The 15,012-nt window shown below is 34.2% G+C and overlaps 1 protein-coding gene across 2 annotated transcripts in view; it reads left to right on the top strand.

Annotated features, from left to right (window-relative positions):
• Positions 1-10,511, top strand: part of LOC114337353 (dr1-associated corepressor) — a 30,752-nt gene extending 20,241 nt beyond the window's left edge. The window contains exons 4-5 of one of the 2 annotated variants that reach the window (XM_028287761.1): positions 1,838-2,251; positions 8,919-10,511. In XM_028287761.1, the coding sequence (XP_028143562.1) occupies positions 1,838-2,249 (412 nt within the window). In that variant the 3' untranslated portion in view covers positions 2,250-2,251; positions 8,919-10,511. Of the gene's footprint in view, positions 1-1,837; positions 2,252-8,915 lie in introns of both variants that reach the window. The other variant, XM_028287762.1, reaches the window with a different exon arrangement.
• The last annotated feature ends 4,501 nt before the right edge of the window (positions 10,512-15,012 follow it).

Below are 15,012 nucleotides of genomic sequence, written 5' to 3'. Positions count from 1 at the left end.
CCAATGTGGTACATCTTACTCACATTGACAGCCGCCTCAATACGCTGTTAGCGCTCATTGTTAATAATTAAAAATAACAGCTTAGTAATAAATTAATGACACAAATTTCTTCAGGATCATGTAGGGGGCTTTAAACTTTGATTTAGTCACTTTCTGACTTTCATAATAATAATTTTTAACCGAGTTATTAAGCCTTGAAAATGGCCATTTTCGCGTTTTTCGAATTTTGAATCGTGTATAACTCGACAATTAATTTTAGAGAAAAATCACAAAAAAATTGTTTATACAATTTTCCGCCCGCGGCACACCTCCCGGCACCCTGTGGATTTGTTATAAGGACCTCTTTTTGAGTAAGTTTGTGCAAAAAAAAACGAATTGGGATAATTTATCTAACGGGGGCGACGATACAGCCTTGTCTAATATTCAATTTGGAATTTGACGAGTATGAACATATTTTTCATTAACTACAACTCTGCTTCTACTGGGCTTTTACAGTTTTTTTTTTTTCACTTTTTATGGGCTATATTTTTGCTAAAAGGTTTTTTTCGATAAAACACTTTTTGAGTTATTTGCGAAAAACCATTTGAAATAGTTATTTATGAAACAGTTCGTGAAGTATGCTTTTTGCGAACGCACGCGATGTTTAGAGCACGAGCGACAGCGGAGCGTGTGCTATACATCGCTTAAGTTCGCAAAAAGTAATTCACGCACAGTTTCATACAATATTTTATCTACGATAAACAAATAAAAAAACTGTAACTCTTCGTCACTGGAATTCATTTCTATTCTACAATTTTTAGAACTTTGATATTTAAAAATTCTAACTTCTTTCAAACCACAAAACTGTCAAAACTTTTGTCGTAATTTATTGCTGACAATGTCATCACCATGACAACGCCAAAGTTAAGGATATTTGGTTATATGAAAGTGTGTCAAAAACAGTGCGAAAAAGTAAATCCCATTTAAAATACATTGTTACTTCACGCACACTTTAAATCCTTCACGCACTGCTATCTATAATGATAGTTTTCACAAACTAAAAACTTATACATAATATGAGCGAGTAGATAAACGTGTTTTTTTATGTTGAAAAATGAACATATTTACTGGGAAATTATTAACTTAGTAAAAAAACGCTATAGAACAGAAGTTGTCTAGAACTAGTCAGTTTATCTATTTCCGAACTTATTTTGAACGTATAGTTTTTTACCCCCGAGAAGGCGTGAAACTCACCTCCAGGGCAAAAACACATATCGCTACAATATCACTTTTTTTCTTTGACGTGTTATTTGTGTTTGCCAAATTTCATGGCAATCCAAGCAGTTCTTTATAATTTGGAATGTTTTACCGTGAGTGAATGGACTAATCTGAATCAGATATTCTGAATCAATTTTTTGACCGCCTTATAAAAACTGAAAATTTAGTTATTTTAATTTGAATATACAGTGAAACCCCGATAAGTCGGACTCCGATAACCCGGAAGTCCGGCTAACCCGCACTGATTTTCGTCAGACGGAATTGACACAATCGAAACTGACGTGAGTTTTTTACCAAAAAATGAACACTACTGTTCCTATACAACTTTACGTAATTTAGATGTGCTCTTCATATTATGTACTTCATGTTTTTGCAATTATAATGGAGATTCTCTGCAAGTATACCATATTTTATTAATTTTTACCATATTCTCCGGCTAACCCGGATTTTCGATAACCCGGATCGGCCGTGGTCCCGATTAATCCGACTTATCGAGGTTCCACTGTATGATATATTAAAATAGTCTTAGCCTTATAGATATCTTATTTATTAATTTAATATTTCATTATATTTTTTACAGTAGTGCTAGTAGTAGGGCTAGATCGTCGAGGGGAAGTACCCACGAACGAAATGTTCCTCAAACTGATGTCTACGTCCCTACTCATTCTCACACAGCCTTGAATGAACAAAGTACCTCCACAAGCAGAACGCCTGTGATTCAATACGGCCCAAAAGTAGTAAATGCGGAGAATAGCAAGATAAATTTTTCTGTGACTAATTTATTAAAACCAGACGAACCAAAATTGCATGTAACAATAGCTTCTGAAGAGTTGGCGGGAGTTCCACAACTTCTACCCACAAGCAGATCTTCTAGCAGTTTACCACCTAGAGTAAATCCTAATGATATTGTACCTCCTTTAGTACCCATTTCCCGCTACAGTCAAAACTCCAGCGATAATAATTTATATATTGATGAAGAATATGATAACTGAAGGTAAATTTTCAATATTTTTATAATAGTCATTAGTCTATACATGATAGTTGACTTTCCAATGTCATTCAGTAAGAGTTGGACATATTTTCTTTGCTGATCATAAAAGTTAGATGTGGAAATTATATCAAAATCTTGAAAACAGTGTTCATTTTAGCCTGAATGAGTATTACTCATTTGTATTCAGTCTAAAACATACTACTCTCTAAGGCAAGCCGCACACCAACGAAACATGAAACATGAAACGAAAAACACGTTTCATGAAAATAAAACACGGCTAAACAAATCTTGAAGTCCGCCTACCAATGAAACGAGTGTGATTCATGCTCATAAAACATTTTTATTTTCGGAGAGTTTCATAAATGGCCCGACGTTTATTTATTTAGCAGTGTTTTATTTCCATGAAACGTGATTTACGTTTCATGTTTCTTTGATGTGTGGCCTGCCTAATAATACACCAAAAGTGTGAGTCATACGTCATACACCAAAAGTTTTTCTAAAGATTTTCTACAATTTTTTTTCCTATATGTACTAAAGCTACCTATACCGTTTACAGAAATAAAAATTATAAGCTAATTTATACTGCTGGCAAATCCCTGCCAATATGGCCGAAAAGATTAATTTTCTTAATCAAAATCTACAAAATCAAAACAAACGAATAGGATGAAATGAATATACAGGGATCTTTGCACATTGTCATCATTCAAATTGTAGGAATTATACGTCGGTTATAATGGAGGTTTAACACTAAACGGACAAAACACAAACTCCTGTAGAATAAAACGAAACTGCAACTTTTTGAAGACCGGCGTGTTTTTAAACAGTCGTAGTTTTTTTATTCCCGCTGGGAAGCAGTAACAGCAAAGTGTTTCGTTGCGTTTTGAAACTCGAGTCTGTTGTGTTTATTATTGTCGACTTACTGAGTACGAATTTTGTACTAAATTAGTGGTTGTTTTGGCGCGGGAAGTTTCTTCCCATCACTCACACGTTTTAGTAAAACTAAATAGATATTTTCTGAAGGTGGCAAAGTTTCCAAAAAATAGTGGACTACTGAAGAAATATCTACCTTAATAGATGCCTTCCGGATACACAGAAATTGACTAATTGTTTAGTACCAACTTAATAGAAATTAAAAGAAGAATTAAAAACAATTTCAGATAATATACAGGTGAAAGAAATAAGGAACTATAAAAAAATGAAGAAATCTGGGACAATACAGAATTTTACACAGTTGTTTGATTATAATACAATGAGTGTTATGCATGACAGAATTTTTTTTCCAAGGAATTCAGTATCGACCAGACACATCCAAGAATAAAATATCTTCTTTAAACATGTTGATTGGTTATTGAAGAAAAAACTGATCTTTCACTTCCTTATGACAACCAGTGGAAAAGGGCTAAAAACAAAAAAAAGTCGAACAAAGTGTAGTGCGCTTAATCGAAACAAACATTTTGTTTTTGTTTCAGTTTTGTTTTTAGAGTTCCAGAAAATACAAACAAAACAAACTGAACTGTCCGTTTGGTGGAAAAACCGACATAAGAATTAAAAAATGGCTTAATATTATGATGATCGTATTTATATATACTTCCGATTTCATTAGGTACTGTCTGTCCGTCCGCGAATATAACTCCACTGTCACTATACCAGGTAGAATGACAAATGAGGTGTCGAATGAAAGCTTATAATCGAAGGATGGTACTAATGGTGAGAAATTTGATATAGGCTGTCTGTCCGTCCGACCGCGAATATAACTCATCCGTCACTATACCAGGTAGAATGACAAATGAGGTGTCGAATGAAAGCTTATAATCCAAGGATGGTACTAAAGGTGTGAAATTTGACCTAGGACTTCCGGTTTTAGAAATACAACCGGAAGTACTGTATTAAAGTCACTGGAATAGTACAAGTGACATATTATTCGACGCACCTTCGCAAGATGAGAAAAAATATATACTTCCGGTTTCATTACTGTCTGTCCGTCTGTTCTTCCGTCACTATACCAAGTAGAATGACAAAAAAAATTACATTTTCGGTGCTGGAGAGGGGAAAGGGGTAGAGGGTTCAAATTGAGCTTAGTCTTTTTTATTCACATAGAATATAGAACATAAAAAAATGAAAAAAAAAATATCTTCAAACGACTAGTGAGCATAAGAATTGTAAACGGTCCTATAATCGACAATCCACAAGAAATAGAGGAAAAAGTCCTAGAGCTGGAAAACATCATAAGACAAGCACTAAGGAATAGAACTACTCAAGAAGAATATGAAATTCACATTTAGAGACATTATTCCGAAAAAAAAGTAATGATAAGGAAAAAGAACAGGGTCAAAAAGAGAGAGAAAAACAAGATCAGGAAGTCAAGATAGGGCAAACCTTGTGAATCGACAAGTCAAATAGGCACTAATAGAACATGAGCCAAACGTGGAACAATTACGTAAAAGAAATTGAGGAAGGGGGCAAAATATGGAAGAAATATGAAGGCTACAATAAACTTTAAAAAACGATAAAAAAAACCCATTCCAACAATACACGGAGAAAACGGAATCGTCTATTCTGTAGAAGAGAAAGCCGAAGTGATGAGAAGGTCTCTTGGAAGGAAGTGTATACTGAATTATTACCAAAACGAAGACATATTATACTTTATCGAAAAATTCGAAGAAATAGAACTAGAAACGTCCGACCAAGAAGATATAATAAACAAATAAACCCCACATCACGAAGCGAAATAAGTGAACTGATCAGAAGAAGTTCACCCAAGAAAACACGTGGTCCAGACGAAATTACTAACATAGATCTTAACTATCTTCCTTCGGAAGCAATTCCGATGAAAGGAAACCCATGTTATCATGATACCAAAGCCAGGAAAGAACCTCATATTACCGAAAAATTACAGTCCGATTAGCTGAGATACCTCCAGCAGTTAGTAAGATATTAGAGCGAGTCACCCAAACAAGACTTCGATCAGAGACAGCCAAGCTAGGATTAATACCAGAAGCACAATTCGGATTCAACGACAAGCAATATACATGAGCAGCTTCCTGGATGTAAGCAAATCCTTTGACTTTGAAAGAGTGTGGCATGAAGAACTAGCATACAAAATGAGAGATTATGCACACAGCGGGGATGTAACGAAACTCATCTCGTACCTACTAAGCAACCGAAGGTCCAGGGTCCAGATAGGACCAGTTCTAGCTGAACACGGAATCTCCAAAGCTGGAGTAACAAAGGAGCAGCCTTATCACCCCTCCTGTACAGCATCTATATAGCAAATGTTTCAAGAACACCCGGTACACTAATCAGGATTTATGCAGATGGCACTGGATACGATAGAAGAATGGAGTATCCAATCGAAAAGAATCAAACGGCTATCTTCAAAAAGATAAGAAATAACCCAGAAGAACAGCTAACAGTGCAAAACAGTGCATCGAATGGCAAAAGCTAAATACCTAAGAGTCACAATGGACCAATATAACATTCACACCACATGTTAACGCGACAAGAAAACAGCAACGCAGAGCTGCAATAGGAGAACTCACAGGAAGAAGAAGCAACTTAGCTATGAAAACAAAATGAAGACTGATAAACAACATCAAGCATCATACTACTTGGTCTTGCATGGGGACACACAAGGCACAGCAACAAAAAGAATATTCAAGCAACACACAACAAATTCCTTAGAGAGGCTGTAAACGTTCCCAGATACGTCGCTAAATGGTTCCTTTTCAGAGACTTAAAACAATTCAGGGTACTGGATATGATGGAGGAAAAAGCCAGAACAAAACTCGCCGAGCTAAAAGACTATCAAAACCGGATTCTACGTGAGATATTATGTGTACCATAGATGGAAGCACAAAAGACCCAAACAGCAAATATGTAATAAATTCTAGATCACCTTTGACATCGCAGTGCATTTACTAATATCGATTTTGTATGTTTCAGACAGCCCTCAAAAAAATCCACAAAAAACGGCTTCGACCACCAAAAAAATTAATACATAAAACACTATAAACATGTAGGTACTCAACGAAGAATTAAGAAAGCAATTTAGAAATATTAGAAATGTTTAGGGGATGACAGCCAAGACAAACCCGCTGTAATTATAAAACATGGTACGCCGCATATACGGCGACATACGAGTGCCAAGGTAAAACGTATTGTGGCGACTAAACGCATCTAAAGGGTTAATTGTTAAAACAAGACAAGCTGCTGTGGCATTTGGAGATACAAATATTTCCAGCAGCTTTACATTTGCATCTATTTTACCAAAACCTGGCAAGTATTTCGCACTTAACCAGGGTAATCTTAGAATTGCCCGTTTACCTAACTTTACCCGTAACATATACATTTATGGATGTGACTTTCCAGTTTTCGGAAACCCACAGGTTGTTCAGTAACCTCTACTGTACATAAATGTTTAAACCGTAGTAATAAAAAATAAAAGTGTTTTCATTGCAGAGTGTAATCAAATATGGGTTATGATAAAAAAAACTCCATAGAAATCTACCCCGGGGCTCCTTCATTGATGGATTCAAGATCGAGCAGCTTTGAGCCTCATAACAGTCATAACTGGTATTATTAATACAAAATGACTAAAACTGCAATAAACATAAGACTAGATTTGAAATTTTAAGTTTGGAGAGTGACCCATCGTGGCCGAATGTTCCCTTGTCTCACTCCAAACTATAACAAAATCAAAATATTGGCAAGGGAAAGAAATTACAACAAAAGAGTGGTTTTAGAAATGTGTTTAATTAAAACAACACAGAACATCTCGAAAAAAAAGCGGGCTTGAAAATTTAAGTGTGATTTAGAGTAATCTACTATCAATGAAAGAAACATCACATACAGTAAGCGCACGCTAGTAGACACACGGATACCCAATTGCTAGGCTTGGGCTAATCTGGCCCGCTCTCACCTGTGACTTTCATGTCTACTATGTCATGTGACTCTCATGAAACTTCAAAATAATTGTTTTTCCATACAAGAAATACATTAATAGTGTTGTTATAGTCCTTTTCATGACCATTTTTCAGTGCGTAACAGTTTTTCGATTTCTCTCTAACGCATTAAATTGTATGTGACAGAAAAAAGGCACGTCGGTGATTACAGACATTTATAACATTTCTTCTAGTTATTCTAGTTGTCGATAGATGGCGCCATAATCAAAAAAGAATTATTTATTAAATAAAATAATAATATTATCAATATAATCTGTACAATTTATAAGACTATACAAATCAAAGAAAATACTATTTTATAAATGCAATAGACACAATTGATTTGTTTTTATTCCAAATTGAAAATAAAATGTGACAACTGTCAGATTTAAGTAAAATGTCATGTTAGAATAAATGTCATAAATGTGTATTATCACGGACTTACCTTTTTTTCTATAATTTGTGACGCACTGAAAAATGGTCATGAAAAGGAGAATACTCTGCTTTAAAATAACGTTATTCAAACATCAACAATAGAGAGTTTTTAAGCCCATTATTTCAGTAACGTTATACGTTATTCTGCTCATGCGCATTAACAGAAAAATAACGTATTACTTTATTAGCGGATAAGGTATCCCCTTATTTAGGTTATTATATAAATAAGGTTCACGTTGTTAAGGGATTACGTATTTGTAAGATTGCCAAATGTCATCTAAATCATAAAAAACGAAAAAAAGTCATATGAGCTGAACCAAAGACAACTAGAATAAAAAATATAGTAACGATGTATAAAATTGTAATTAAAATTTGTTTTTCTTAAAAACTATCAGGTAATAAACATATAATATAATTGAATATAATCTGCTTGGCAACCCTGGTAGAACAATTCTAAATTACACCATTTCTGGAAAAATCTGACCCTTGACTGAATTGTCTTGTTAAACTTAGGATGGATGTTGTGTGTTCTTAAAAGTAGTAAATTGTCTTTGGTTAACGTCTTAATACATTTTCTTTCATTATGGCAAATAATTCAATAAAATAGGTTATAGCACACAACTGCCGTTTTATAGGTTACGTTTGCCGAATGTCAATTAACGTTAACCTGTGAGCGTATTTTCTGAAAGGATTCAAAAACTATTTTAAGTAAACACGTTATCCCTTATTTATTACTCAATGCCCATGGCAAGTATAACGTTTTATGTTTAACGTACGTTAAAAAGTAGAGGGTCTAAAAACTCTCTATTATTACAATACTTTACAACTTTTACAACTTCAACACAATGACAACTATAAACTTCAAATATAACTGTTCTATAAACTGTCAACTTTCTATGTTTATTGGTTTCTGTACATTTTCTGACGTTCTAGTCGTCACTAGACATAAAAGTAAACAGTGAAGCAAGTGAAGTGAAGTATATAAAAGCCACGTAAAAAGTACACAAAAGATTGGAGGGGTTATTCCAAGTTCAACTGAAAGCAAGTGTTATTTTTTGTGTTTGGTTTTTGACGTCTTCCTTAGTAAGAACTGTTACTTGTTTAATAAATACTAATAGAGACTAAACAGAACAGCTCTAGCTTCTATGCCAAATCTTACTGTGAAGGTTGTTGCATAAGCATAGGAGAAGTGACAGACAGTTCAAGGAAGTGTGCTGTTTTGTATTCTATCTTTTTTAATGTACTGTATGACGTTCCACTATTCTTGAAACACTAAATATATTTTTTATTAGCAGGTTTTGCGCTTTGGTTCCTGAATGGTGGTGTCCAATTTTTGTATGGATAATTGTAAAAATATGAAGAAAAACTCTAGTAGTGAAATATCTCTGCGTGAGATATAATATGTACAATACGTGTTTAATATTAATTCAGGCTTTGGGCTCAAAATGAAAAAAAATTTCTTTTGTATTTTTATAAGAAAAACTCATTGTTATTTGTCAGTATTATGTATGAAATCTTCTTTTTATTTTTTATAAGCAGTTACATCACGGTTACATTTATTGTATACATATTTTGTTTTTATAGGCAGTTTAAATGTTGTTGATTGTCATTTAGAATCCTTTTAAATCCAATTGTGTTAGTTGCATATGGTATTGTCGAAAGGTCAACCCTTGTTTAAAAGGTCAAAGTAGCCCAGTTCAGGATGACAATAAGTTAATCAATCACCATCATCAGATGGCGCTACAGTCAGTCATGAGTCTTGGTCTTCCTGAAAACATTCACCCCTGGCAATGTTTATGTCTCCATTTCCTCGCTCCAATATCTGCTAACCTTTCTCCACCTCGTTCAAATACCTGAGCTTAGGTCGTTCCCTTTTTCCGACCGGCTTATTTTTCACGGTTATTTAGCAGAGTAATTTCCGTTCGTCCATCCGCATCACTTATTTTAGGCGCTTGATGTTGATGATTTTAACAATATCTGTATCAACAAGAAGTCTATAGGGTTCAAAATTGTATCGCCTTTTCTCAATACTTTTCTTCTACAGATTCATAGCAGCTCTTCATCTCTCATCGCCATTGTCCATATTTGTATTTTGTTGCCTTGACACTTAGTTGAGAGAGACTAGCCCAAAGTAGCAGCAGTTAGCTACGCATATTCCCTTTCCTATTTCTTTGGATAATTATTTTTTGCAGTCCATCAATGAGCTTATTTAGCAGAATTATTTCACTATTTAAATAGTTTCATGGTGTATCTCAAGTTATTGGGTTATATTATTAATATTGCCGGTTTTTACAGTTGAGTCCGGGAATCTTTACCCGTGCGTCATCATTTAAAGCATACGAACTGCTGTTGCGGACTTGCTGTTGCGTTTAGTAAATTTCAATTTCCGACTTATCATCGACTTATTTCGTATGCTTTAAATGATGACGCACGAGTAAAGATTCCCGGACTCAACTGTATGTACTTTTCTGTCTGTTAACCATAAATTCAATGTTTCCTGTAGTATTATTGATACGCATGAAAGCCTTAACTGCTTCATCTCGATTTTCCGATTATCACGATATCATCAGCATTGGTCATTATTTGTAGCATTCGGGTATATATCGTACCATTAAAATTTATGCCTGTATCTCTCATAGCATAATGACGTTCATGATTTGCCTGGCGAAGTCAAGACAATAATTTAATTTAAATAAAAATTAACGATATCGATTTACTAATTAAAATATCTAATACCTAACTATTTTTTCATTTTGAGTCTATTATAATTATTGCCTGAAGATTTGTAATATAAGCAATAATTTTCATTCTGAATACCATACAGTTTATTTAAAACATTGTAAATTAGTTATTACACACATCTGACAAATAAATACCTGGATAATTAATGTGTTTAATTATTATGTTCACCTGTTGTATAATTTAACAAGAATAAAAAACCGCTAAACGCCGTAAAAATGAGTGGCGCATAAAATATTCCAGCTACAAAAGATCTGATATGAATGTTACGTGGCGCGAAAATGGATTTTCATTTGATGCAAAACAAAATTTTAGTTTTATTTTAAAATATTTTTCCATAATATTTGCTAAATTTGAAGTAAACGCGCCACAAAAGAGTAACTTTGATACAGTTTGAATTTTGAAACTCTTTTGTGGCGCGTTTACTTCAAATTTAGCAAATATTATGGAAAAATATTTTAAAATAAAACAAAAATTTTGTTTTGCATCAAATGAAAATCCATTTTCGCGCCACGTAACATTCATATCACATCTTTTGTAGCTGGAATATTTTATGCGCCACTCATTTTTACGGCGTTTAGCGGTTTTTTATTCTTGTGTCAGGAGTTTTTCAAAGTTATTTATAAATTAAATGTATGAAGTTGAATGCAATGTTCCTCTATTACAAGTCAAGCTTTATAAATTGTCACCTTTGTTGCATTATCTCCCAAATGATCTAGTGTCCATCGAATGTACACTAGATTTTTTTCTATTCGAAATATATTGAAAAAAAAATATTGAGATGGCCGGTAAATGAAGTCGGATTGCCCGTTGCCAGATCAAATTTAGCGTCGTAACCACTACAACTACATAAACCATTTGGGGAATAATCGTTAATTGGATTATACTTTTGTATCTTAATAACTTCTAAACGGCTTAACCGATTTTGATCAGTAAACATGAGTTTGAAACGTATTGACCAGTAGTATCTAATGGATCTAAGGTCAAGTATGATAACTGAAGCTATTACAGGAATTACTGAGCTTTCGAAACCGTTTTTCCCACAGGAAATAGATTTTATCATATTTATGAAGCCCATAACCTAAAAATTCGAATTTTCCCGGATATGAGGTATACATCGTTAGATTCGTCTTGAGTCCTTCTACAAACGCTAAGTTATTGGCGCAATTCGTACGTTGAAATGTTGAGTAATTGTCGAAAAACTAAAATTTTCAAAGTTTAGTTTTTCAGTTTTTCGGCTATACTGAGCCGTATGTATGTCTAATCCTGACGGCTTAGACACCATTTGAAAGTCAACACTATTGATTTCATGTATTTGCGGTTCTCCTGCCGCTTCTTGATCCGAATATATATACACCCAAAAAATATGCCGTTTTGTACCTACCAAGTCCTATAGCTGGCTTATGTGTGGTCAAAAGTGACAAAGTACACCGGTTCTAAATCGGCCCCTCTTTAAACACAGAGAAAAAATATCAAATCGGTTTAACTTTCAAACACATATACATACATATCCACAAACATTTTTCCTTTTTTAAATAAAAATTAAGTCACATTTCTAAGCTCTATAACTTTTGAATGGTATAATATAACCGATTTTCAAAATTAGACATGCGTTGGAAAGGTAATGATCAGTTCTATTAGAAGCCGCAAAGGTTGGACAAATTTTTAAACTTTTTGAGAGTTTTGGTGACGAGAACGAAAAACAGATCCTAAATAGGAAGGGCCGTAAAATCTACACCCTTGGACCAAAATCGATGGTTGACATATAAATGGGTGAGTCTTTTCTGAACTTTAAGATGGGAGTTGGCCCAGTTTTCAATTCAGTCAGATTTAGAAAATCGAAAATTTTGTGTATATAGTGTCGCGTGTAGGGTGGTGCGTGTGTGCGCCACTGGCGAGAACTGCCGTTCTCTGGTAATGTTCAAAATTAGACATGCGTTGGAAAGGTAATGATCAGTACTGTTAGAAGCCGCAAAGGTCAGATTTAAATTTTCGAAGTTTTTGGGAGTTTTGGGGACCAGAACGAAAAACACCCTAAATAGGAAGGGCCTTAAAATCGACACCCTTGGACCAAAATGGATGGTTGACATATGAATGGGTGAGTCTTTTTCTGAACTTGAAGATGGGAGTTAGCAAAATGTATAATGAACATTTTTTGCTTATAATTAATATTTTTTCCAGCATTTGCGGTCAAAATATAAAAAAAAATTCCACCCTCGAGATGAGGTGGCAACCACCTCATGGTAAAAGCGTCTTTCGGCATCATATAGATTTTGATCCTTGGACTATCCACTACTTATTGTCAAATTTTTAAGCAAATCTATCCATTCTGTAAAAATTACGACGTGAAAAATTTCAGTTCCTGGACTAATTATACTTTTGGAGCTCTATAACTTCTGAACGGCTTACCTGATGTTAATCACGAAACATGAATTTGAAACGTATGGACAAGTAGTATCTGATGCATCCAAGATCTAGTATGATAACTGAACGTATTACAGGAATTATTGAGCTTGAAAAACCGTTTTTTCCCATAAGAAATAGATTTGATAATTCTTATGAAGCCTATAACTTAAAAATTCGAATTTTCCCAGATATAAGGTATACACCGTTAGGCGCGTCCTGAGTCCTTCTACAAACGCTCAGTTATTGGCGCAATTCGTAGGTTTAAATTTTGAGTAATTGTCGAAAAACCAAAATTTTCAAAGTTTAATTTTTCAGTTTTTTGGCTATGGTGAGCAGTGCGTATGTCTCAGCTTGATCGCTTAGGCGCCATTTGAAAGCTTAACTCAACCCTATTTTGGTGTATTTGCGGTTTTCCTGTCTTTCCTTGAACCTAAGATATATACGCCCAAAAAATATGCTATTTTGTATTTACCTAGTCCTCTAGCTAACTTACGGGTAGTCAGAAGTCAAAAATTAGACCGGTTCTGAATCGGCCCTCACACCCTCTTGAAACACAGAAAAAAAAATTCAGATCGGTTTAACTTTTCCACACACATACAAACATACATACATACAAACATATCCACAAACATTTTCCATTTTTTAAATAAAAATTGAGTCATATTTCTGAGCTCGATAACTTTTGAATGGTATAACCGATTTTCAAAATTAAACATGCGTTGGAAAGGTAATTATCTATGCTATCAGAAGCCGCAAAGGTCGGGCTTAAATTTTTGAATTTTTTGGGAGTCTTGGGGACGAGAACGAAAAACAGGCTTTAAATGGGAAGGGCCGTAAAATCCACACCTTGGGACAAAAATGGAGAAGTAACATATGGATGGACGAGTCTTTTCCTAAACTTTAAGATGGGATTTGGCCCAATTTTTAATTCAGTCAGGTTTAGAAAATCGAAAATTTCGTGTATATATAGTGTCGCATGTAGGGGTGTTGTGCGCCACTGGTGAGAACTGCCGTTCTCTGTGGATTGTTTTGGTAGTTAATCGATGTCGTATACAGGGTGTTTCACTAATAATTGTCCATATAGTAACTGGAGAAACCTTAGCACAAAATACGAAGATTTAACCTAAAACACTTAAATAAAATGTATTTCCTTACTGAGTTATAGGGTGTTTTATCTAAAAATTTAAAAACTATTTTTTCTCAGCATTTTAAAACTATTCGACATATCCTTTTCATACTTAGCAGAAAGTATACGTAATGTACAAACTACTAAATTACGTTAAACAAACGTTTCTGACTATTACCAGAGGCGTACGACGGGGGAAAGTGAATGGTTGACCCTTTCCAAATTCTACGCCACTGGCGGAATTGCTATTTTAGTTCAATTTTTGGATTCTCCAATACTTTCTATGAAAATAATATACTCTTCATTCGTAACGATAAAGTCATTAGTTTTCGAGATATTTGAAGTTAAAAATGAAACAACACGGTTATTTTGATTAATGTATTGTGTCGCTTCATTTTTAATTTCAAATATCTCGAAAACTAATCATTTTATCGTTACGAATGAAGAGTATATTATTAACATAAAAGTATTGGAAAATCAAAAAATTACACTAAAATAGCAATTTCGTCAGTTGCGTAAAATTTGGGAAGGGTCAACCAGTCACTATCCCCTTTCGTACGCCACTGGTAGTAGCTAGAAACGTTTATTTATCTTAATTTAGTAGGGTGTACAGTGCCTATACTTTCTGCCAAGTATGATAAGGATACGCCAAATAGTTTTAAAGTACAGTGGAACCTCGATAAGTCGGATTAATCGGGACATCGGCCGATCCGGGTTATCGAAAATCCGGGTTAGCCGGAGAATATGGTAAAAATTATTAAAATACGGTATACTTAGAGATAAACTCCATTATAAATGCCAAAACATTAAATCCATATGCACAGTACTCTAAATTACATACAGTTGTATAGAGTATTGTTTATTTCTTGGTAAAAAACTCAGTTAAAATGGAAAAATTTTTGTTTTGTCTGATGAAAATCCGTCCGGGTTAGCCGGACTTCCGAGTTATCGGGGTCGACTTATCGGGGTTCCACTGTACTGGGTACAAATAATTTTTAAATTTTAATCATATGGATCATAATATCATAAATTAATTAAAATAACTGTACCGTATCATATTTAACTGCAAGTATCTCGAAAACTAATAACTTTATCGTTACCAATGAAGAGTATATTAT

This window comes from Diabrotica virgifera, chromosome 6, assembly GCF_917563875.1.
Source record: "Diabrotica virgifera virgifera chromosome 6, PGI_DIABVI_V3a".
Lineage (NCBI taxonomy): Eukaryota > Metazoa > Arthropoda > Insecta > Coleoptera > Chrysomelidae > Diabrotica > Diabrotica virgifera.
This window is presented reverse-complemented; position numbering and strand designations above follow the sequence as displayed.